This window comes from Saprolegnia parasitica (assembly GCF_000151545.1).
Source record: "Saprolegnia parasitica CBS 223.65 unplaced genomic scaffold supercont2.144, whole genome shotgun sequence".
In the NCBI taxonomy this organism is placed as follows: domain Eukaryota; phylum Oomycota; class Saprolegniomycetes; order Saprolegniales; family Saprolegniaceae; genus Saprolegnia; species Saprolegnia parasitica.
Window position 1 is genome coordinate 24,585 of NW_012156538.1, and position 22,763 is coordinate 47,347.

General features: G+C 60.0%; 10 protein-coding genes across 10 annotated transcripts; 8 read left to right on the forward strand and 2 right to left on the reverse strand.

Moving 5' to 3' along the window:
- Positions 1-489: 489 nt before the first annotated feature.
- Positions 490-1,452, forward strand: SPRG_14936 (hypothetical protein; the record flags this gene model as incomplete). Its single annotated transcript, XM_012354058.1, has 1 exon — positions 490-1,452. One exon carries the CDS (start codon positions 490-492, stop codon positions 1,450-1,452), a length of 963 nt encoding a protein of 320 aa, XP_012209448.1.
- A 1,848-nt stretch (positions 1,453-3,300) lies between these two features.
- On the forward strand, positions 3,301-4,565 carry SPRG_14937 (hypothetical protein; the record flags this gene model as incomplete). Its single annotated transcript, XM_012354059.1, has 2 exons — positions 3,301-3,795; positions 3,852-4,565. 2 exons carry the CDS (start codon positions 3,301-3,303, stop codon positions 4,563-4,565), a joined length of 1,209 nt encoding a protein of 402 aa, XP_012209449.1.
- An 826-nt stretch (positions 4,566-5,391) lies between these two features.
- Positions 5,392-6,489, forward strand: SPRG_14938 (hypothetical protein; the record flags this gene model as incomplete). The annotated part of the gene is made up of 5 exons (XM_012354060.1): positions 5,392-5,426; positions 5,475-5,667; positions 5,710-5,952; positions 5,998-6,252; positions 6,298-6,489. 5 exons carry the CDS (start codon positions 5,392-5,394, stop codon positions 6,487-6,489), a joined length of 918 nt encoding a protein of 305 aa, XP_012209450.1.
- Positions 6,490-6,901: 412 nt separating this feature from the next.
- Positions 6,902-8,286, forward strand: SPRG_14939 (hypothetical protein). The gene is made up of 3 exons (XM_012354061.1): positions 6,902-7,687; positions 7,742-7,817; positions 7,865-8,286. Exons 1-3 carry the CDS (start codon positions 6,929-6,931, stop codon positions 8,230-8,232), a joined length of 1,203 nt encoding a protein of 400 aa, XP_012209451.1. The 5' UTR covers positions 6,902-6,928; the 3' UTR covers positions 8,233-8,286.
- Positions 8,287-8,701: 415 nt separating this feature from the next.
- SPRG_14940 (hypothetical protein) lies at positions 8,702-10,156 on the forward strand. Its single transcript, XM_012354062.1, has 4 exons — positions 8,702-9,391; positions 9,441-9,539; positions 9,599-9,714; positions 9,767-10,156. The coding sequence occupies exons 1-4, from the start codon at positions 8,709-8,711 to the stop codon at positions 10,144-10,146; spliced, it is 1,278 nt and encodes a 425-aa protein (XP_012209452.1). The 5' UTR covers positions 8,702-8,708; the 3' UTR covers positions 10,147-10,156.
- Positions 10,157-10,186: 30 nt separating this feature from the next.
- Positions 10,187-12,532, reverse strand: SPRG_14941 (hypothetical protein; the record flags this gene model as incomplete). The annotated part of the gene is made up of 4 exons (XM_012354063.1): positions 10,187-11,194; positions 11,247-11,573; positions 11,627-11,821; positions 11,873-12,532. The coding sequence occupies 4 exons, from the start codon at positions 12,530-12,532 to the stop codon at positions 10,187-10,189; spliced, it is 2,190 nt and encodes a 729-aa protein (XP_012209453.1).
- Positions 12,533-12,848: 316 nt separating this feature from the next.
- SPRG_14942 (hypothetical protein) lies at positions 12,849-14,225 on the forward strand. Its single transcript, XM_012354064.1, has 7 exons — positions 12,849-12,990; positions 13,038-13,110; positions 13,157-13,244; positions 13,290-13,386; positions 13,435-13,556; positions 13,607-13,836; positions 13,883-14,225. The coding sequence occupies exons 1-7, from the start codon at positions 12,867-12,869 to the stop codon at positions 14,211-14,213; spliced, it is 1,065 nt and encodes a 354-aa protein (XP_012209454.1). The 5' UTR covers positions 12,849-12,866; the 3' UTR covers positions 14,214-14,225.
- Positions 14,226-15,034: 809 nt separating this feature from the next.
- On the forward strand, positions 15,035-17,200 carry SPRG_14943 (hypothetical protein; the record flags this gene model as incomplete). The annotated part of the gene is made up of 3 exons (XM_012354065.1): positions 15,035-15,428; positions 15,478-15,584; positions 15,635-17,200. The coding sequence occupies exons 1-3, from the start codon at positions 15,038-15,040 to the stop codon at positions 17,198-17,200; spliced, it is 2,064 nt and encodes a 687-aa protein (XP_012209455.1). The 5' UTR covers positions 15,035-15,037.
- SPRG_14944 (hypothetical protein) lies at positions 17,162-20,429 on the reverse strand (the record flags this gene model as incomplete). The annotated part of the gene is made up of 4 exons (XM_012354066.1): positions 17,162-17,352; positions 17,400-17,504; positions 17,555-17,899; positions 17,947-20,429. The coding sequence occupies 4 exons, from the start codon at positions 20,427-20,429 to the stop codon at positions 17,259-17,261; spliced, it is 3,027 nt and encodes a 1,008-aa protein (XP_012209456.1). The 3' UTR covers positions 17,162-17,258.
- Positions 20,430-20,756: 327 nt separating this feature from the next.
- SPRG_14945 (hypothetical protein) lies at positions 20,757-22,605 on the forward strand (the record flags this gene model as incomplete). Its single annotated transcript, XM_012354067.1, has 11 exons — positions 20,757-20,805; positions 20,850-20,941; positions 20,983-21,220; positions 21,277-21,443; positions 21,493-21,597; positions 21,637-21,729; positions 21,773-21,904; positions 21,952-22,044; positions 22,095-22,223; positions 22,271-22,369; positions 22,420-22,605. 11 exons carry the CDS (start codon positions 20,757-20,759, stop codon positions 22,603-22,605), a joined length of 1,383 nt encoding a protein of 460 aa, XP_012209457.1.
- Positions 22,606-22,763: the final 158 nt, after the last annotated feature.

Consider the following 22,763-nt stretch of genomic DNA (forward strand, 5'->3'; position numbering starts at 1 on the left):
TCCAGGGTTTTGACGTCGCTGCATGACGTTGAAGAGGCGTCTAAAATAGGTTAATTTGATTATATGGCTGGCTCTCTCTTTGCAATTAACATTGTACGTCGACGACGAAGGCTAAAGCATCTCTAGTATATGCACACGGCCATGAAGGAAGCGTGGCGACAGTTTAAGTACGTAGATCCAGGGTTTTGACGTCGCTGCATGACGTCGAAGAGGCGTCTAAATAGGTTAATTTGATTATATGGCTGGCTCTCTTTTTTGCAATTAACATTGTACGTCGACGACGAAGGCTAAAGCATCTCTAGTATATGCACATGCATCCGTTTATTACCAACTGGTACTCTACTTGCACTTCCAGTACAGCGACAACGATGACGAGCTCGGTTTGACGTCGCTGTCGGTGTTTAAAACAGATTTGTTAAACGTCAACCGGTGTTGAAAACAGCTCCCAAGGTGTTTTCGAATCTGCAGAGCGCAAACAAGATTGGCATCATGACCACTGGCTTCATGGTCGTCCTTCGTTCGGAGGACCTCATCCCGCTCATCGCGAGCTTCTCCAACGGCGTAACTGAGGACGTGCGCGCGCTCCGCCAGGCCTGCCGCGGCTGCTCTGTGTTGGTCGGCCGCCCTCCGTACGACACCTTCGACGCCGTCTTCAAGCCGTGGTTTGCTCGACGGGGCACATCCGAGCTTCGTCAACTGTGCCAAGTACACCTCTTTGTGTACGCCCTCGACGTCGAAGAGATGGAAGTGCTTCGATGGCTCGCAGCGGAGCACACGATTACAGCTGGGCAATACCACCAAGGGTGGCGACTCGTGTTCCCAACGACGTCCACGTACCGCTGCCCCGATGTCATCGCGCCCTTTTTTCGGACAGGGCCGCCAACGTCATACATGCATCCCCACGTCGTGCTTGAAGCGGCGACCCGCAATCACGTTGAGATCCTTCGCATGTCTTTGGGCCTCAACTGCGGCATGCGCTACGTCTGGAAGCAAGCTTGCCGCCATGGTTGCTTGAATGTTGTCGAGTTTGCCGAGCGCGAGAAGATTTTCGGCTGGTCGTCTCGCTACGTCAACGTGGCAGCGCTCAACGGTCACTTGGACTTGATCGCGTTCTTCCACGCGCACGACTATAACGGCTTCAACAAGGCGACGATCCAAGCCGCGGTCCAGAGCGGCAACCTCGCGCTCGTGCGATTTCTTTTGGAAAATCGACTCGAAGTGACGCTCGAAGATGCCATGTGCCAAGCCGCTGCGAGCAACCAGCTTGAAATTCTGCGCTGGCTCGTCACGCAGCCGAACGCGCCGTACTACATGCACAAGGTCCTCGAGACCGCATGCACCAACCTCCGCGACGACGTTCTCGCGTACCTTCAGCGTGAGCAAGGCTTGCAACCGACGCTGGCGCAAATGACGCGCGTCTCGCGCCGTCGGAAACGCGACGATGACTTGTAACGGCATTCGTACGCGAGCCTCATTCCGTTTGAAGCGCCGAGCCAACAAGTAATTCATATTTTCGTAGTGTTACCTCAGTTGTTGCTGTTGTTGAAATGAGTTATTACGCGTAAATGTACCTGGTAGAGTTATGGTGAACCTCGTGAGGCATCGTCGGTGCGTCAAAGCGTTTCTCTCAGTTGTGTGTTTCGTTCAAGGCTACGTTTCGTGTATTGCTGCAGGGTATGTTGGTATCTGCGTGCTAACAAAGCTATTGTGTCGCAGCCGCGCTACGTGCGCCGGAGGCTGTGGTCGAGGCGCCAAACATGGTTCATGTCGACACGTCGAGGTCACGAGCGCGCTACGAGAAGCCGTCGTCGATGTCGAACCAGAGGGCGTAGAGCGAAGCGCGCTGGAGCCAAAGCCGTGGTTACGATGGACGCGCAAGAGCCAAAACTTGTAGCAGCCTGGCCAAATGTGGTTGACAGCATCGCGCTTTCGAAGGTCGGTGCTGAGGAGCGGACGCGAAAGCCGCGAGTAGACGACGAGCTGAACGTAATCAAGCCACCCGGGTCAACTTGAGCCAGGACCCCCGATCGCCACGTAGGCGCTAGACTATGCACTCAACTTTGCAGCTCGGCCACGCGGTGGCGATCCTGTATCCAGAGCCCAACCTAACCGCTGTACTAATATGCGGCGGCTGTCAGAGCAAAAGACATGGCGCGAATACTCGCAATTTATAGTGTATCAATAGTCTGAAAGTCTGGCGACGGTCCATGCGATACTCGTCCATGCGTCAATAATGAGTCGTCGATCCTTCAATGCAAGGAAGCAGCTACGGTCGCTTCGTGTGGATTATCTGTTGGGCGCCACGTAAATTAGCTAACGTTACCTGGGCCCCGGGCCAGCAGCGCAGCTAGAGATGATCGTGGGCGCGGCTGTTGCGCAACCGCTCAAGTCGGTGCGCTTGGCGCGAACAAAACGACCACCTGAAACGATCACGTCCAGAATAAGGTGACCAATCACATCGTCTCGCGCTTTGTCGAGAAGAAGATTGCAACACCCGTCGTCCGTCGATCGCACGCGCTGCCCTCGTCCTGCTTGCTGCAGGTCGGCTACGAGACACTGGGTGGTACCGCTCGTATGAGGCAACAGTCGTGCAATGCATGTGCTTGGTACAGTCATTGGTGCAGAAGCGTGCAGAGGTCGAGCGCACTGTTGAGGCAGCCACCGGAGGAGACGATGAAACGACGATGCGAGAAAGCACTACAGTGTACCTTGCTTGGCCGAGTACTTGGTGTTTGTATCAACGGACCGCGGGCAGTACCAACAGTCGTGAGCTCGCTTCCAAAGTACTTTTAGCACCATGGCCGCGATGCCCCAAGCTATGGCGGGTGCGCCGCGCTTCAGTCCCGCTATGATGAGCGCGCTGGAAAAGATTCAGGGCGTCTTCGAGCTCCTCCCCATGGAGCACTTGGTTGCGATCTATGGTAATACGCCTGGCGGGTGTTCGCCGGCCATCAAGACCACGCTCGAATCTGCCGGCTTGACGGTCGACGAACAAGAGGCCATGGCGTTCATCTTTGGCGCTGGCTACCAACAAGCCAAGCACACGTAAGCAGCGACATCGTATCTGTTCGCAATAGGTTCATGCGTGTCCACCTCTACCGTGTAGTGTCTTCAAGATGCGCAAAAGCTCCATCCTCGCGACGCGGTGTGTCGCATGTCGATTGTCCGGATAAACTCATTGGGCGTGGCAGGGACACTTATGGCGAGCTTCCGGCGACGGCAGCGCTCGCTCAGAAGGCCCCCGCAACGCCAAGACGCGGCGCCTTGTATGTCGTTGCTGCTCGAGTCGTGCATACGTATATGTATTGGTCGCATAGGGTGAAGCGCAGCATCGGTCCCGGCTCGACCGGAAGTTCGCCGCCGGTCAAGATTCCGGCGCGTTCGAGCCGCGAAGCGCCTTCGAGCGCGAAGGTCCTGCCCCGCGACACAGAAATCATCTCGACTGCCGCGCTGCGGAACGTCGTCAAGGATGTGGTGGCAGAGTACGCGGTCCAGATTACGGCGCAGATCGACGCCAAGTTGACTGCCGCCGCCGACGCGACTGCCGCGGACATGGCGCTGCTTTCGGCGCGCGTGGATGCAATGCACAACGAAAACATGGCCGCGCATGCGTTGACACAGCTCGCCGTTGGAGGCGTCCAAGGCGGCGTCCAAGGCCTCGAAGCTATGGCTTTCGAGACCGCTGAGGTGGTCCAAGCTGTCTGCACGGACGTTGCCCAGACGCGCTGCACGATTGAAGACCTCACGGTGCAAGGGCTGCGCCAGCATTTTGCAACATCGACGACGGTGCTCGAGGTACGCTTCGATCAATCTCGTCGTTGATGTCGCTCATGACGCACATATATACGTAGGCGCACGATACCCTCGTGCCACCAGCCTTTATTTTGACCCACTGCATTCTGTCGCCGGGCACCAAGAAGGCGCCGCGGCTGCCGGACGGGTACAAGGGCCCGTACTACCTCTATTTTATCGACCATCTGACACGTCACCCGGCGATCGACGGAAAGCCGATCAAGGTCAAGATGGCGTCGCTCACGGGCACGCTGCTCTATGGTTTGATCACGTACGCCGAGGTCGGGCTCGAGTGGGTCGGCGCAATCAACAACGCGGTTCTCTTGACCCCGTTCGGGTCGCTCGACGACGCGGCTGTCGCCACGGCCGGGCTCGAGACGACCAAGTTTGCGCTGCAGCAGTTCAAGTCCGTCGCGACGGGGCTGACGCAGGAAGACGTCAAGGCGGGCAGTGCCGCCTTTCGCGAATTTGTTTGCGAGGCGGACCCGAAGAACGTGTTTGGCGGGTTGAAGCGCTACGCCCTTGTCGACGGCCCCGTCGTCTGGTGCCTCGAGGCGTCGATGATGGCGTACCGCGAGCTGCTTGTCACCGAGCTGAAGAACCGCTATCCTATCCGCGACAACAACGACGTCGACGACAACGACGACGACGACGATAACAACAACGACGACGACAACAACAACGACGACGACAACAACAACAACGACGACAACAACAACAACAACGACGACGATGACGACGACAACAACGGCGACGACAACAACAACCAATGAAGATGTGCGGCCAGGACCCCAAGACGATGGCACTCAAGATGAGTTGTTGTGTCGATGTTGTGCATCGTTTATCTTAATGGAAAGTTATCTTTATGCGACATGTCCCTCGTTGTTCTACACTAGACACCATTGCAATAGACTATCGATACAGCAGTGTCCTGGGGAAGAGTGCCATGCTGCTGGACCCGCCGAATCGACTCTCGTGAGCCATGGATTAGGGCACTTAACTGCCGGTAGGAACATAACAAGTACTATGGGAGTGATACCGAACGCTCGCACCAAGGAATCGCCTTTGGACGTAACCCCAAATAGGCCGCTGCACACGAAGAAGCGCCGTTCAAATGAGCAACACGCAGTGGCCGCATGACGTCGAAAAGACGGTAAATGGCGGAGAAAGACGGTAATTTGATGATAGGGCTGGCTGTCTTTTTCCAATTCAAGTCGACGACGAAGCATGCCTTATATACTATGTGGGAAGCAGGCGTCCTCCATCGGTACCAAGGTGGTCGACGAGGTGCATCTGCGTTTTGACTCGAGCAATTGTACAGTAGTACGTCTCACCTGACCTCCTTGAAGGTGGGTCTTTAACGTCTTTAGCCGCCACGGCGGCATTGCGTTTTATTCCACGACGCATCCTATTTTTGGCGTTAAAGTACGCGGTCAAGGGTAAAATGGTGCGGCAAGCGCTCATGGAGAGTGGCACGGGAAGCGCGAGCCCGATGGGCCGGACGGTGGCCCGCCCGCCAAGCGCGCCAAGGACGTGAGCGCGCTTTCCAACGACGCGGTCCTTGCCGAGGACGACGCCGAAGATCGGAAGCGGCGCGCCATGGCACAGAGCCGCGGGCGACGGCCGTCCGTGAGGTAGGTCCCTAGCCGCAGGCACGGCGCTGCATCCTCAAGCGGATATAGTTCGGGCAGCCTCCAGAGCGCCATGGTCGGTCCCAAGAAGTTTGTGCCCAAGTCAGACGACGCCATCGAGCGCATCAAGCGGTCGGTCGCGAGCAACTTTATGTTCAACTCGCTCGACGTGGAGCAGCAGCGCGACGTCATCGGCGCCATGGAGGAGAAGGTCGTGCGCCGAGGCGACATTGTCATCAACCAGGTGCGAACGCTCGAAGAGGTGGGTCTCATGCGTGGCGCGCAGGGGGACGAAGGCGACTACTTTTACGTGATTGACGACGGCGAGTTGGACGTCTTTACGCGCGCGACCGGCCTCGCGACGCCCGTCTTCCACTATGTTCGAGGCAACACGTTTGGCGAGCTCGCGCTCATGTACAACAGCCCTCGCGCGGCCACCGTGGTCGCCACCACGGACGCCGTGCTCTGGGCGCTGGACCGCGATACGTTTCGGCGCATCATTGTCACGGCGAGCAAGATGCGATCGCAGGTAATACGACATGTGTGCAGAGCGCGATGCAGACGGTGGCATTAGAAATACGAAGCACTGCTGGCCAACATGGAGCTCATGTCGCACTTGACGCGCCATGAGGTCTCGATCATCGCCGACGCGCTGCAGCCCGCGACGTACCGCGCGGGCGACGTCGTCATCCGCCAAGACGACGCCGACTACAACACGTTCCATTTCTACCTCCTCGTGGACGGCGAGTGCAACTTTGTCTACTCGGACGACGACGGCACGAGCTCCGTTGTCGGCTCGGTCGGGCCGGGCGGCTACTTTGGCGAAAAGGTATGCAAGTAGAGTCGTACTTACATCGTTGACGCGGGCATGCAGGCGCTCACAGAGAAGTCCAAGCGCGCCGTGAGCGTTGTCGCGGCCACCGACGTCTCGTGCTTGTCGATGGACGTCGCGACCTTCGAGCGTCTCATGGGCCCGTTCCAGGACATCTTTGAGCGCCAGATCACGAGCTACCCGAACGCGAGCGAGGTTCACTTTGAATTGCGCAAGACGCGAACCGTGCTTTAGTCGTCTCTGCTCGTAGAGAGTGCTAGCTGCTCGTAAGAGCAGCGAACGCCCCTCGCGGCCGGTCGCTCGACAACTGCCTCGCCGACGTCGCGTGAAACCAGACAAAGGACGCTAAGATTAAGATGCCAAAGCGTCACTGCCAGTGCTGCGTGCTATGCCCCTTGCTACCCGGACGGTGCATTCGACACGCGTTTAGTTAGCCCATTGGCATCGACTTGGTGGACGTAGCGTACGCTGCAGGCTTGGTCGTCTCGGTTGCTCCACATACCGTGGGCCAAGGAGGCCAGGACAGTCGCTGGCGAAGATGGGTTGACGACGCGATCGCCAGGCGTGGAAAACGAAAAACGCAACTTTTCGTTGGGAGAGAAGAGGTTAAAGTAGGCGTTAAAGTGGTCGAAAATAATGGATCGTCCCGGCAGAGTGGCAAGCAATCGGCAGCATGAAGCGGGAGCTCGATCGGCCCGATGACGCCCCGCCCGCCAAGCGCGCCAAGGACGGAAGCCGGCGCATCCAGTTCGCCGACGTGTCGGTCGTCCTCTTTGATGAAGCGCTGCCTGTCGTCTCCCGCTTCGGTGGCTACCGCGTCCCGACGTCGCCGACGCAGCACGCTCGCCACGAGGCCTTGGAACGCGACGTCCGCGCGCTCGACGCATCGACCTCGCTGGCGCACGTTCATGCCGAGGAGCTCCGCGAGACGATCCGGCATGTCGGCCTCGGTATCGACCCGGTGTGCGGCTGCGACGACGTGGCCGCACTGCAAGCCCAGCTCGAACTGCTGCAGGACGCCCGACTCGAAGCGACGATCGCCTTTGGCGACGTCGACTGCAGCGATGCGGTCTCTGGTTCTCGCTTCTTCCAGGGCAAGGAGCTCCTCACGGGCCACATTGGCAGCGGCTACGTCTTTGGCCACCGCTTCGTGACGCTCGACCAGTACATCATGACGATGGAAGACATTGAGATCGCATCCTTCCTCAAGTCGCATGACCGCGCTGTGCCAGCGTTCCAGCTCCCAACAAAGGCAGAGAAGAAGACCAAGGTCGACCCGACGCAGCTGACCTCGATGCACTTTATGAACCAAGGCAAGCCGCTGGACGCGCTTGCGCTCGACGAACTCCAGCTCGAGTGCACGATCCGTGGCATGTTTGATCTCGCGTCCCGCAAGCGCATGAAGAAGAAGCTTCTCATCCAGAAGCTGCGGGTACACTCCAACTTCAACATTGGCATCTTTAGCCTCCAACGTCATCATGTCTAGCCTATCTTCGAAGACGAGTATCATATGCGCATGGCCGAGCAGCGTCAGCGCACGGCCATGGAGGACGCCGCTTTGGGTACAACACTTGGCCTTTCCTGCACCCGCGGCTCATGACTGGGATAGAGATCCTCGACGCTGCGAGTACCGCCAAGATGCGCGCGTGCCTGCGTCGTGCCTTGACCAAGCGCTTGTCGTCGCCGGTGCACGTTGAGAGCATCGAGAGCGCCGATGCGACGCCTGCAACGCTCTCGGCGTTGTTCAAGCTCGTGGTCGCGCAGCACCTCGATGGTCTCCATGACTGGGCGTGCTCGGTGCCTCTGCCTATGCGCGAGGCGACCCCTTTGCTTGAGAACGACCAGGTGTCTACGGCGGAGGAAGCATCGATCGTGCCTCCTCCGTGCTCGTCGGAGACGACGACATCAGAGCAGCTCGAGACCAGCGAGCAAGCCGGCAACGGCAGCGTGCGTGGAGTGCGTCTCGCCGCCTGTTGAAGAGGTGCCCGTCGCCAATTGTGCCAACGCATAAATAGATGACGTTCGTCGACGCACGCCGTCGTGCATTGCAGAATTCCATGGGGATGCTGGCAGCGGAGGTGGCGCGACGAGGTGGCGTGACGCGATAGTGCGACGGGGCGGCCCGCCTTGTGCCAGCCGGGTGCGCGCACCCGGCCGCACCCGCGTCTTAGCGCCCATAGATTCAGAGCGCCCGCCATGTACCAAGCATGATGCGCAGTGTCGAGTGCATGGCCTGCATCGCGGGCCGCCTTTCTCGCTCGCGTCGTCTTGCGGTCGCACCCAAGATTCAGCTTTGGATTATAGCCAATGGCCTTGCGCTTGCCCATCGCGCCGGCATTGGATTGGCTATGTGCAGCGTTTGCGTCCGTTTGATTGGCCAGCGAGCGGAATCTACCATCCAAAACGGCTTGGAAACTATAAAAATACACCAATTTAAATTCGTCCTGCCAAGGATGCTCGAGGCCGACCACGAGACGTCGGGCAGCCCGACGACGACGGAGCTCGAGGTCTACAACTTTGATGTCGCCAAGTACAAGGGCGGCGCGTACCGCCTCGTGACGGCTGTCGACCCGCTCGTGCACCTCAGCGGGCGTTTCCTCCGGTACGGCGAGACGGGTCCGCGCAAGACCAAGATCAACGCGGTGCAGTTCGACTGGCCGCACTGCGGCTTCACGCTGCGCGTCGTGGGCGCGACCACGGTCGCGATCCGCCTCAAAGGCGAGGGCAACTACTTCAACGTCTTTGTCGACGGCGCCTTCCGCTGCATCCTCCGCGCGTCGCTCAAGGCCACGTGCTGCGAGGTCGCGCACTTTGACGATGGCGGCGAGCACGTCGTGAACGTCGCCAAGCGCACCGAGCCGCAGATGCGCGGCGCTGTCTCGACCTTCAAGGTGTGCACCTTCTACGGCTTTATCGTCGACCGCACGGCCGAGGTGCTCCCGTATACACCGCCGACCGTGCGCAAGATGGAGTTCATTGGCGACTCGGACACGTGCGGCTTTGGGAACGAAGGCGCCGCGTCGCACAACAAGGCGTTCTTTGGCATGAAGGGCCGCATGGAGAACGTCTACAACGCGTACCCGTGCATCACGTCGCGCCTCTTCAACGCCGAAGCGCACGTCTTGGCGTGGAGCGGGTCCGTCTCCAATCTCGCGTCAACGTCGACGTCGATATTTTCTCTGTAGGAAAGGCGTGCACAGCAACTCGGTCGACTGGGGCGCCAACATGAGCGCCATGTGGAAGAACACGATCGCGTCCCGCGACGGCCAGTGGGACCTCCAGAGGTACACGCTAATACTTGTGATGGAACATATTGTCTGCAGTTGCCATGACAATACTGTAGCTGGATGCCCGACGCAGTGGTCATCAACTTGGGCGGCCAAGATCTCTTCCCGCCCGCGTCGTCCGAGGCCGACATTGTCGGCGCGTACACGGCGCTGCTCGAAGACGTGCGCTTGCGTGCGTGCCTCTCCAAAGTATCAATGTATCGATCGAGATCGGACTGTTGTAGACCGACCGGACGCGCATATCTTTTGTGTGGTCTGCGACGAAAACTGCACGAGCGGCGAAGAAGACGAGCTCAACCGGAGCCGCATGTCCCTGCAGCTGCAAGAGATCACCAAGGTGGCCATGTCGCGCGTGCGCAAGATGGACCTGCGCATGCACTACTGCTTCCTCCGCATCCCCGGCGGCATGGACGACGCGGACTTCGCCAACATGCGCCACTACGCCGTGAGCGGCCACGTCAAGTTTGCAAAGGCGCTCGCCAAGGAGATTGCGTTCCGCACCGAGTGGCCCGTCGCGATGGACGAGATCGAGACGATCCCGTACCCGCAGTCCAAGGACCAGATCCTCGTGCCCGAGAAAGGCTCCAACTGCACGATATGTTAGATTAACCAGTTTTTTTCTCCTATACTACTGACGTGTGAGCTTACAAACTCGTGGTACAAGGGTCCTCTTGCACGACAAAGCGGGGACACGACGGCAGCGGCAGCAGGAACGCGCCCGCCCACCCGAGTGGACGGAGGACGTAGCGCCCTGGCGCCGTCGGCGACCACACGGATTGACGTGTCTGCGCCACAAAGGTCAGCGGCGTCTCGCGGTAGATGGCTGTCGACGCGACGGCTGCCGACGGTGTGAACGCCAATTGGGAGCCCGACGCATGCACATTCGTATAGCATGCGACCGCGTCGATATCGTCCTCGAGTGGGTCGGGCCCCAGTGCGAGGTGTCCGAGGTGCGCCGACACGGGTTGGGCCGCGTCGTAGAGGTTGATGGCGGCTACGCCGATGGCGACGATGGTCTTGCCGTCCCAGAGTTGGCCGCCGAGGTAGTAGGTTCGCGTGACCCAGCCCGAGGTCGCGTGCGTGGTCTCGGTACTTGCAGCGTACACGGTGCCGAGGGCCGACCGACCGACGAGTGGCGAGAGACGCTTCTTCGGTGTCGACGACGCTTGCGGACTGCGCAGCATCAAGTGCTCTTGCCGCCCCGCAATCCAGAGCACAAGGTTCAGCGCAACGTTCGGCGTCCAGTTGAGGAACGAGTAGCGCACGCTGAGGAGCTTTCGGGGCGTGAATTGAATGTCGGTGGGTAGAATGTCGAGCATTGCATTGCTCTTCAATGCCCTACGCATCTGCGTCAAGGTGTGTGTTGTCGGAGGACGCAGGAGACCTCCCTCGATGAGCAGACTCGTGCCGCCGAGGTACGCGACGTGGGTTGAAAGCGCCGCGGTGAGCGTGCCCTTCATTTTCGTTGCGATCGACTTTGGCTGGAGGTCGATGCGGCTCGGGTCGGCCCACGGTGCCGTCGACACGATCTCGCCATGCAGCGAGAGATGGCCGCCGTGTCCGACATCAAACGACGTTGCGATCGCGTTCCGCCGGGCGTGCACAGGTCCGAGCGACCGCCACGTGGAGGGCCAAAAGGCGTCTTGGCTGGCCTACGAGACCAATCGAATCACACGACTGTACTACTCAATACAACCTTTGTACCGTCGCGTCAATCGAGATCGAAACGCCGGCGAATCGGAGCGATCGCGCCTGCAAGTCAACATGCTCCGACATGTGCACAAAGAGCGGGATGTCCGGGAAGGCTTTCTTCAGCGAGAGCACCGTCTTGGGGCTGCTGTCGCCGACCCAGACAAGTCCGTCGACGACCGACGGCACCGAAGGCGTCTCGGCGGTACGCCAGAGCACGCGCGACGTCGAGTGGCGCAGCAGTGGTAAGAGACCCACCATTGCGTTTGGTGGCATGCCCGAGACGACCCAGCCGTCGAGCTTCAGACGCTGCGCGATGGCCAACAGCAGCGATGCGAGCGCCTACGACAACGCGAAATGCATGACGCCGTCTGCAAGCGTCCATATCGCTCTACCGTCCAGTCTTCGTCTATCGTCGCCCACGTGGCGTCGGTAGCAGCCGACCACGTGAGTGTACCCAACACCGCAACGCCGTTGGTGTGGGCGGCATCGACCCACCCGGGCTCCGGTAGCGTGAGCAAGTCGGTCGTCGTCTCCAACGGGCGGGCGACGAGCACGTCCATGACATCCCACGGGTACTCGGTCACGGTCTACACCAAAGACATGAGCTGCCTACCCACTATACTAGGCGTGCAACGTACTGGCGACAACGAGACGAGGAGCTGGCTGCGGTTCGCACTGCTTTGGCCATGTGGTCGCGACGCCAGCGACTTCGTGCTCGGTGCAAGTGCGTTGGCGTTAAAGTCCGCGTCGCGTAGCTGCGCCATCGACAGCTGGGTCGTGACGCATGGCTCCGCAGCCGCGCCCAAGGTCACGGTCGGAAGCCGAAGTTCGTCGTCGGCGCGCGGTGGCAGCGCCACGTGAAGGCGCTTCGCGAGCTCACCCGACCGGTACATTGCCTCGAGGAGCTGACTGCTCCCAATGTAGTGGCCGTTCTCAAAGAGGAACTCGGTGCAGTCGTCGGTCGCGTCACCACACGTCCGCAAGACGGCCAGAATCCCAGTCTTGCCCGCAATGCGCGTCAGATCGACGTGCAGCACGTCGACGCTGGCGCGGTTCAGCAAGGAGCGAATTGTTGCGGGCTCGGCAGCTGTTGAGAAAAGGACGCGTGGCGCGGCGCCGCTTTGCGTCCGCACAAACGTCTCAAACTTGGTCGGTGGCACAGGCTCCTCGACTGGCGGCGGCGGGCGCTGCGCTAGGACGTACCACACCAGCGAGATGGTACCGATGAGCAGCGCGACGATGACGGCGATCCACGCGTCCATGGCGCTTGTGGTGGCGTCCAGGGCGGCGTCCTCCATGCTCCGCAACCGACTTCGACGATGGCAGTCAGTGCTGATTGGTACGTGGGAACCAATCAGACACGTTCACGTGGCAGCGTGTGGATCCAAGACGCCCAAATGAAGAGGCCATGTCGTGCGATGGAGAGACAGCGCGGGCCTGCCTCGGTACGCAACGTGCGAGAGGACTTAGCGTGAGCACCCTGCATGGCTCAGGACGTGTTCTGCATTGCTGTCCCTCGGCGGCTGGAATCGAGTAAACGCCGTAAAACGCATTGAAACAGTGTTTCAATACACTGTTTGTCGCGAGAAATTGGCGTTCGGATAAGAACGGACTGTTTTTAGCAAGCGCGATATGGAGGTGGGGACGACGGCCGCGACGACGGCCGCGGCCGACAAGTACCGCGCATCGTTGCGCCTGAACGCGGAGACGGTGGCCATCTCGCGCGACGTTGCGTCGGCGCTCGTGATGCAGTCGGGTGCGACGCCAGCGAGTCGCCGCCAGCTCACGCCTGCCCGATATTAGAGCAACTGGACCAGACCGAGACGGCGCTGGACGTGACGCAGCAAGTCGTCGGGCAAGCCAACTACGTCGTGCGGTGCGCAGCGTCGCAGCGGTGGTTGTGCTCATGATGGTGAGCGTAGCGGCATGTCCTGGTCGGGCTGGCTCGCCAACAAGTTTTCAAGAGAGCCCACGGTGGTGCTGCCGCATGCGTCGGCGCCGTCCAAAGAGGTCGGTCGCTCGCCTTCTCGACCATTGCCTGACGTCGTGTGCTAGATCGCAATGGGCTTCATCTGCCCCGAGTGCCGCGTCGCGCAGGTGTCGCAGCGCGCGCTCATGGAGCACTACGAGTCGGCGCACGCCTCGCCGCCCGGTAGAATGGGCCCGAGAAGAGCATCGCACACTCGCTTTGTGCTTGTAGCTACGGCGTTCTTGCCGTCAAATGGCAGTGGTGAGGACCAAGGAGACGTCTACGCCTCGGACAATGGCCTCACGAAGGAGCAGGCCGCGTACCTTGCGGCGCTGGGGCCGCAGCTCCTCGAAGTACGAACGTGGCACTCGCATCTGCACTCCATGTTGCGTACATGTTATAGCTCAAGCACGCGTCCAAAGGAATTTCCAACCACCTCGATATGCAGCTGGCGCAGCTCGACCGCATCGAGGCCAAGTCGGAGAAAACAAAAGATGACATGCGGCTCGTGACGGCCAAAGCCACCAAGCTCACGAGCTCGCTGCTCACCATTTCGCCGCAGTTTCGCTGCGCGTTCCAAGAGCTCACAACACGAAAGTTCGTCGCCAACGTCAATGGCGACCCAGTTGTGTGGTACGAATTGCTGTCTCTGTGGAGATCTCAGAGAAAAGATGCGTAGCAAGGACGCAGCGTCGGCGGACTGCCTCTTCCGCGCGTTTACGCTGGCCGACAGCACCGACATGTGGGGCTTCCGAAGCGAGAGCTCCGGCTTGTTTCTCGGTATCAACGCGCTCGGCGCGATGCGCATCCAAGGCGCGGGGTTGAAATCCTACGAGCAGTTTGCGATCGACGTATCGCGTCCGGAGACGACGCTCTTTAGCTTTGCGAGCTGCTTTGGCTTGGGCGGCTGGGTCAGCATGCGGCCGGACGGGTCCCTCTTCTGCATTCGCCGCACGAGCACCAATAAGGATATGGCCGCGCTCTTCAAGCTCGTTCGTGTTGAGGGATAAGTTTTATCTACCTATCGATTCTGTCTTTTCCTGTGGAGACAGGACGTGGTCCGACGGTTTCGCGTGACCCGGTGTACGAATAATCTCGAGACGTTGTCGGTGCATAAGATTGTGTCGGCGGATCGAAACCTGCTTCGTCCACGATCTGTAGGGAAGGAGACAAAAGATGGTCCCGTAAATGGGTTGTCGTGTTCAGGGCTGTAGACGATATTGGACACATCACCATTTGACCGTTATATCTGTAACTGTTGTCCAGTACGAGTAATAGATCGCTAGGATGTATTCTACTAACTTGAAATAAAGGAGAGAGAAAGCTTTCTACAAATCCACTGCTTGATGCAGAGGTGCTTGCGGTGGGTGCTCATGGCTGTGGCCAGACGTTGTTGCTTGGTCTGGCGCCACAATCCCCCGACTTCAAGGTCATTTCTCATTTTTCGAGCTTTATTGGACCCTAATCTTGAGTATTCCCCACAATCTCCCAGAAATCTCCTTCATAACTATGGTTCTTCGGTTGTACTAGATGAGTTTTCCTTCACCTCTTACCAAACGACAAAACGTACTATTCTCTCTTTTCAATACTTGTACGATTTGCATCAAGGAGTATCTCTATATAATAGGTATAATTCTCTATAAACAGCAGTTGCAGAGCTGTTTCGAAGGAACAACTGAAACGCGCGGTGAATCGAGCCAAATTTTAAACCCATCTGGGATCGTCTATACAAACGTCTTTATACAGAGACCGTATTTAATTACCGTCGCGTAGCCAATCAGCGACGAGTCGAACATCCAAGCGACCCCAAATCTTCATTTTGGCTTTCGACCTCATGCAGCTGCAAGCGGCTGTCCTCTCGATGCTGGCGCTGGCCGCGCATGCCTACACGACGCTGCCCTTTGACGGCTGGTACGCGTGCAGCATGAACTCGATCGGCAGCGGCTACAGCATGGCGCAGATGGCGGCGACCAAGAGCCACCTACCCCGCGTGCATCTGGAAGCCGACGCCTTGGGCGGCCAGCGCCGCCTCGACGCCACGACGGGCTACGAGTGCGGGCAGTTTGAGCTCCCGTTGTGCCACAAGGAGGTCTGCACCGATCCGCGCGGCCAGACCATCGATGTTTTTGTCAAGCGAAAGCTGGCCAACCCGGCCAAGGTTACCATTGGCACCGAGAAGGTGTTGTGGGTGCTCCAAGGCGGCCCTGGCGACTCGTCCACTGCCAGTACGCCCGCATGGCTCTTCACACGTGTTGTGCTAACGAAGCTCTGTAGTGGAGACGCTCATGGCCAACTTGTACTTTGAGATGAACGAGACCGTAACCTTGTACACGATGGACCACCGAGGCACGGGTCGCAGCAACCGCCTCGAGTGCAACGCCGTACGACGACACATAGTTCTCACGCATGTATCTCATCTCGCACAACCTAGGCGGCGAGCATGCAATCGGGCAGTCCGGGCGGCGTGAGCATCACCGACGAAGAGTACCCCAACTGCATCAAGGACATTTTGTTCCAGATCCAAAACCACACTGAAGCCTTCTCCGTTACGAGCGCCGCGTACGACATCAAGCGCATCATCGAGTCGGCGCAGGCGTCGAAAGAGGTGTACGTCTACGCGCTCAGCTACGGCACGTTCCTCGTCGAGCGGCTCATGCAGCTCCAGTCGCCCGAGATCAAGGGCTACATTGTGGACAGCATCGTTTCGCAGAGCAGCCCAAGCTTCAAGAGCATGTCGACCTTCTCGAATTGGGACCGCGACGTGGCCATGGTTGGCAATCGCTTTCTGGATCTGTGCCAAGAAGACGCGTTTTGTGGCGCCAAATTCCAAGGCCGGAACGTCACGGACGTGGCGTGGGCCGTCTACGACAAGCTCGACCGCGAGTACGGCACGAATGTCAACTTGTGCGCCGACCTCATGCTGCAGATCGGGGGCGCGCCCTCCCAGACGCTTCGCTCGCTCTTCGGCTCGATGCTCATGAGTCAAATGTACCGCGAGATGATCCCGGCACTCCTCTTCCGCTTTGAGCGCTGCGCGCCCAAGGACGTCAAGGTGCTCCAGAGCTTTATCGACATTTACATCCGCGAAGAAGGCCGGTGGGCCGCAAAGGCCTCAGACGAAGACACGACCTTGTACTACTCGGAGCTTCTCTACGGCCTCATCGTCTACTCGGAGATGTGGGAGACACCGACGCCGTCGCAGTCGGAGCTCAAGGCGATCTTCGATGCCGGGCTCTTCGGAGGCGCCACGTACTCGCTCGTCGAGCAGTACTGTACATTCACGGGCTCGCGCGACCCCAACTGCGCCGAGTTTCACCTCCCGAAGAGCCCGCCGTTCGTCTATGAGCGCGACCAGTACTTCAACAAGACGGCGAGCGTCCCGCGAGGCGCCACGGCGCTCCTCATGGCCGGCGGCTTGGACCCGCAGACGCGCTGGGGCTACGCGCGTGACGAGAACGCGTCGATGGTCGGGCCGCACCGGCTCATTGAGTTCCCGACGTCGGCGCACTGCACGACGTTTACGACGCGCATGAAGTCGGGCGGCACCACATGCGGCGTCAAGATCCTCGCCTCGTACGTGCTCGGCGGCGGCAACCTCGACACAATCGACACAAGCTGCCAGTCGGACGTCATCGGCCTCAACTTTGGCGGCGTCGGCGCCGGCTGGCTGCGCTACTTTGGAGTGCTCGACGCCTTTGAGGACGACGCGACGGCCGGTGTGTTTGCGGCTGTCCAGTCGGCGTCTGAAGGCGACAAGAACGACTCGCTCTGGGGCCTCGGCCAGGGCTACAGTCTTGCTATTGCGACGGCGGCCGTGGCCATGGGCGTGATCGCCCTCGTCCTTGCCGTGCGAGTCTCCCGGCGCCACACTGCACCAACGACAATGACAGTGACAGTGGCAGAGGCGACGAACGACGACGACGAGGATGAGCTCACGACGCCCCCCGAGCAAGTCGCAGCTGTCGCGTCGCCGGCCGATACGGTTGCGATTGTGTAGCGTAGCGACACAGAAATCGTTAAATAGCAAGGTTCTGCAGGTAACTTAGAATGCGTCCCTAGTGTTGCAGACGCAGAAACACTGGCACGGGCGTAGTGTCGTGGGAGGCACGGAACGCGTCTTCGAGCCAATGGCCGTCGGTGGCATTGATCCTAGACATGTGTACAATAGTGTCTTTCGTATCATGGGCAATGTGTACACGAGGATCCAAATATGAATCTCGCGCGGCGGCTCCAAGTAAATCGGATGGTCTTCGTCGTCATTGACGACGAGAATCCCTTTGGCCCCCATCTTTTGCACGGTCCTAGATCGCGAGGATAGAGACAATCAGACTGCCAAGAACGGTGCATGTACATGGCCTTGTGGATGATGTTGCACTTGCCGCGCTTGACGACGACGACGGCGCCGCGACCGCGGACGTTGAGATCGTCCCGATGACACGCCGTCTGGAGCGGGTACGCGTGCACGAGCTGAAGCGGCGCGACTGTCGCGTTCACAAACGGGTGCGGGCCCGTATGGTTGACCGTCATGACGCGCTCGTGGCTCCCAACGCTGACGCGCATGGTCGTTGGGGACGGCTCCGAGGCTGGCCACGGCCCGAGAGGAGACGCCGCGGGCTCTTGAACCCAGACGGCGGCGCCTGCCGTGGGCCGCGCCTGCAGCAGTGCGTACAGCAGCTCGCCGTCGTTCTTGGCCATCCTGTATCGTGCTTCAATACCGAAGAACTACACGGCAAAGCGTCCTACATGGCAACCGGGATCGACGTCGGCTCGACGGTCGTCGTCGTCGTTCTGGGGAAGGCGAGTGGGCCTTTCGTTTGGTCGTTGATAAGAAGGAGGCCGGTGCGGCTTGCAGCTGCGACGCGCTTGGCCTTCTCGGTGAACGCGCACACGCCTCGAAACGCAAGCACGAGCGTGCCAGGTGTCGTCGTTTGCAGCGCCGAGCACGCGGTGGACGGACTCGCGATGACGACGACGACGTTCTCTTGGATGCGATGCGACGCACTCCACTCGGCGACAACGAGCGGGAGGCTCCAGTTCATCAGCATCGCGTCGTCGGTGAACGTGAGCGTGTGGCGCATGCGAAGAGGGGCCGCGGTCGTCACATTCGATGGCGGCGACGTCTCAAAGATGAGTTGCTTGGGAAACGGGCTCGTCTCAAACAGCACTTTGATGTCGGCGAGGGGTAGGGTCGTCACATTGAGCACGTCGATGCCCACGAGCGTCTCCAGCGGCAGAATGGTGACGTCGGTTCGGTTCGCAAGGAGACTCTGCGGCTGCACGTGCTGCACGATTGCTCCGAACGGGGCGTCCCGGTCCCACTCGATGCCGATCGCACAGAGTGCCGCGATGCGCACCGCGTAGCGCACAACGTGTCCGTCTTGGCGGTGACTCGCCACCGTCGAGAGAGGCACGGTGGCCCAGAACACGTGCACGGGATCGAGGACAACTTGTCCAGAAGGGGCGACGACCACCGTTGTCGTTGCGATCGCACACGGCGGCGCGTACAACACGAGTCGCCGTGGGTTGCGAACACTCTCGAACGTCTGTGCCATGCGCCGCGGCGGCAGCATCGACACATTGATGCCGTTGATGTCGACCAAGTGGTCGCCGAGACCCAGCACTTTGACGCGCTCGGCGGACGAGTTGGTCACGATGAGCTTGACGACGGATTGGTTGCCGACGTCCATGTCCCACCCAATGCCAATGGGCTGCGGCGGGTTCCCGACGACGTTAAACTCGACGACGTAGTAAAAGTCGCATCCGTTTTGACGCGCGGCGCTAATGTTAACGTGCGCTAGCAAAGGAAACCGCGTGTCGGGTGCTGGCGCCACCGTCGTGTTGACGACGGGGGCGGGGGCGCGGGGTGGCTCCTTGTAGCGGAGGAACGTGAGCGTTTTGGGCCACCCCGCCGCTTTGAACGGTGTCATGAGCTCTTCCGGCCCGACGCGCGAGACGTTGTGCGCATTGATCGAGAGCAAGTGGTCCTTGGGCTTGATGAGCCCCACGGCGGCAGCTGGCGAGTGGGAAATGACATCTTCGACCAGCGTCTTGTCCGTCACGGACGCATTCCACATAATGCCAAGCCGCGTCTCGACGGCGAACGTCACCGAGTAGATGCTATCGTCTGGGCTGGGTGGTGGTGGCGGCACCGACTCCATCGGTACGACTGGCGGAAGTGGCACGGGGGTCGGTGCCGGGGTCGGTGCAGTCACGCTGGGTGTCGGTGCATTCCTGTGTTCCTCGTCGTCGCCACCAGCCCCCTCTTGCGTCTCGATGGCGCGCAGCTTCGACGGACGAGGCATCTCGCTGCTTGGCATGCCGTCGCTCTCCAATCCCATCACCCGCGCGGCACCAATCGGGTCGGTCGTGACAAACCGTCGATACGCAGCGTGCGTCACGGGCATGCCGTTGTACGCGGCGACGGCATTGTCGGCGGCGATCAAGCGCACGAGTGCGTCACGTCGCCGCGTCAGCGTCGGCTCAAAGAGCAAGGTGCGTGGCTCGAGGCGCGTGAGGCGCAAGAAGCCGCTCAGAACGTTCGAATGGCCGTCGCGCGTGTCCACAAGGGGCACCGCAACAGGCGATGCGCCAGGTTTCATCACGCCTTCGACGATCTCATCGAGCGGTGCGAGCGAGATCTCGACGCCGTCCACCGCTAAGAACGTATCGCCGCGCTCCAAGGACGCGTCCTTGCTCTGGAAGAAGGCAAGGCGCAGCACCATCCGCCGCTGGGCGCGGTCGAACGAAGCGTGCATCGCGCACGTGCTTGTGTTCGGAGCGAGGCACGCCGCTGCAGGTACAGCACCAAGTGCACCGCTTCGTAGTCGCACTGACAGCGTCGTGGGCGCCATGACGTGGAGCTGTAGAAAGCCCTCGAGGCGCACCGCGTCCTCCACCTCGGGCTCGTCGAGCTCCGTGAGCAGCGGCACGATGAACGTCGAGTTGGGTGGCGTGTCTGCAATGGCTTCAAAAGACAGCGTCGACATGGTCGCATTGTCGACACCGACGAGGCGGTCGGTGGTCTGCACGCGAAAGTCGTTGGCGTCGTCGTCGCCAGTCTCGGTGCCTGGCTCGATGCGGTGGAGGACAAGGTGGACCTCCGACTCGTCCAAAAGCACGGGCGAGAGCACGTAGCGCTCGGCAGCAAAAGGTGCCTCAAAGTAGACGTAGGCGTCAAGAAGGACGTGCAGAAGGAGCGCGCAGATGAGGCGCAGGCCATGGCCCATGCTCACGACGGTACAAGATTTGGTCCAGCTGCGTTATTCGTTCAACCTATCAAACGCATTTGGTTTAACAGCTTGTGCTTCATGTGCGCATCTTAAACGAAGCTCGCAACGTCGGTCGCTGGGGGCTAGTACACAGATCGTCTCGTGCGCGGGCTGTCTCGCTCCGGATGCTGGAGCCAACTGCGCTGGAGCAGCGACGAGGTCACCTGCAACACATCGGTCCCTTAAGTTGCCTTCGGGTAAACTCGTTCATTGGCCAAAATGAGTTGCATGCACACAGATTTGACGCAATGCACGCGCGGCGCAATCTCCGTGCAGCAATCTGGCATGGGGTTAACGATAGCAGAGGCGTGCGCGTCTTCGGGCCCACGCTACGGTACGGCGAGTACTCTGCAACCGCCTGCTAGACATCGATCGTAGGCTTCTTGGCGCCGTGGAGCGATCCGCGCCTCGAGTTTCGCCAGCTCCGCGTCGTCAACGACACCAAGACGCTCTTCCACGCCATTCCCATGGTGTACGATGAGCACAGGTCTTTACGATTTGTCGTGCGTAGGCAGGCTGCCATGCGTGCCACACTACGATGGCGACCGCGCTGGATGCGTCGATGGGGCGTTTGCAGCTGCATGTGCCAACGTCGATCGTGGCCTTGCCCAACGTGTCGCTCCAGCTCCAGGTCCACTGCCACGCCCGCCTCGCCGACCTGCGCATCGTCCAGTGCTTCTACTTTGGGCCCAACGATGTCGTGGTGGTGAACACATCGCTCGGCGCTGTCCCGGCGCACGTGACGCACCGTTGGGGCCTTCCGTGGCGCGCCGCCTTCTTCGAGCGTCAACTGCATCTGCTCGAGACCGTGCCAAGCGACATCTTGTCTTTCAAAGCAACTCGCTCTTCCTGCACATGCGGGTCGATGTGTGGTTCTTTGACCAAGCTGCGGAGAGTGCTCGGCTCTGCGACAGCGTGCGCGACGGCTTTGCCCACCTCGTGCTCGAGAGCTTGCATCGTGGCGTCCTCGCGGTGCCATCTATTCCTTGCATCAGCTCGTCATGACATGTGCACATGGTAGTGGCCGCACCCGCCGCCGGCACTGCACGAGGCCGTCCGGAAGCGCTACCCAACGCTTCTCTCGCTGCTGCTCGATCACAGCGTGCCCGTCGACACCTATGATGCGGTATCTGTCCGCCTACGTCTCGAGGCTGACTAAGATTAGAAGGCCCGCACGGCGCTGCTTGTTGCCGTTGAAGACGACGCCGAGGCCATGGCAGCGCTTCTGCTCCAGCGCGGCGCGGCGCCAAACAAGGAGGTACATCGCACATGTATCGGATATGACGAGCGATGGCGCGTAGACGGACGGTAGCTCGCCGCTCTTCCGAGCCATCCAGCTAGGACAACTCTCGATGGTGACGTGCATGTTACAGCACAATCCACGCGCCGTCGTCGACGCGATCGCGCCCACCAATCGAATCGACCCTGACAGCGTACGCCGTCCATGAGTCGATCCATCTCGCCCTGACTGCGCGTGCAGAGAGACCTCTCGGGCCTCATGTATGCGTACCGGTGCAACCAACCAGAGATCGCAGAAGCGCTCTTACACGCCGGCGCAAGTGTCCTTGGACCGGTGCGTGGACCGCAGCTCTAGGGGTATATCGCTCGACGGTATGCGTGTAGCCCACGGGGCACACCAGTGTGCTCTACTACTGCGTCGCTTACCTCACGGACGAAGACGCGCAGCTTACGCATCTGAAGCGCCTTTTAGCCTTGGGCGCCGCCTGTGAGATCTACAAAGCGGCCTCGTGCGTCCTCCACGACGGGCACCACAAGTGACTTGCTTCTGGCTGCTGTAGGTCAAGCCAAGCGCCATCGTCCACGCAATCCGCGTTCGTGCGTATACGACGGTTGCGTTGCTAGTGTCCTATCCAGGCATGGCAGAGGACCCAATTGCCGTACGACGACGACAAGTCATCGTTGGTCGAATGCTGCACATGGGTCTTAGGTATCGTACCGGCCGATGCTGCACCGCCTTGCGATCGAGTGCGACGACGACGGACGCATGCTGCGCACGCTGCAACTGGAACACTACGAACGCGACGAAGTCGACAACACGTCTATCGAACACGTCTTGCATCTCAAGTGGCTCCGGCAAAACGCCGAGAGGCTCGATGCGAAGCGCCCGATCTAACATCCTACGCATCGACCCCACTCTGCAACCCAGTGTATACCTCTCCCATCGCGCGTTCGGCTTGCAGTGCGATAGCGACCGTATTTGATCTCGCGTGTCTTGCACAACGGAAGGGTCAATTTATTGTTGACCCGTGGTAGCATGTGGCATCCATGCAG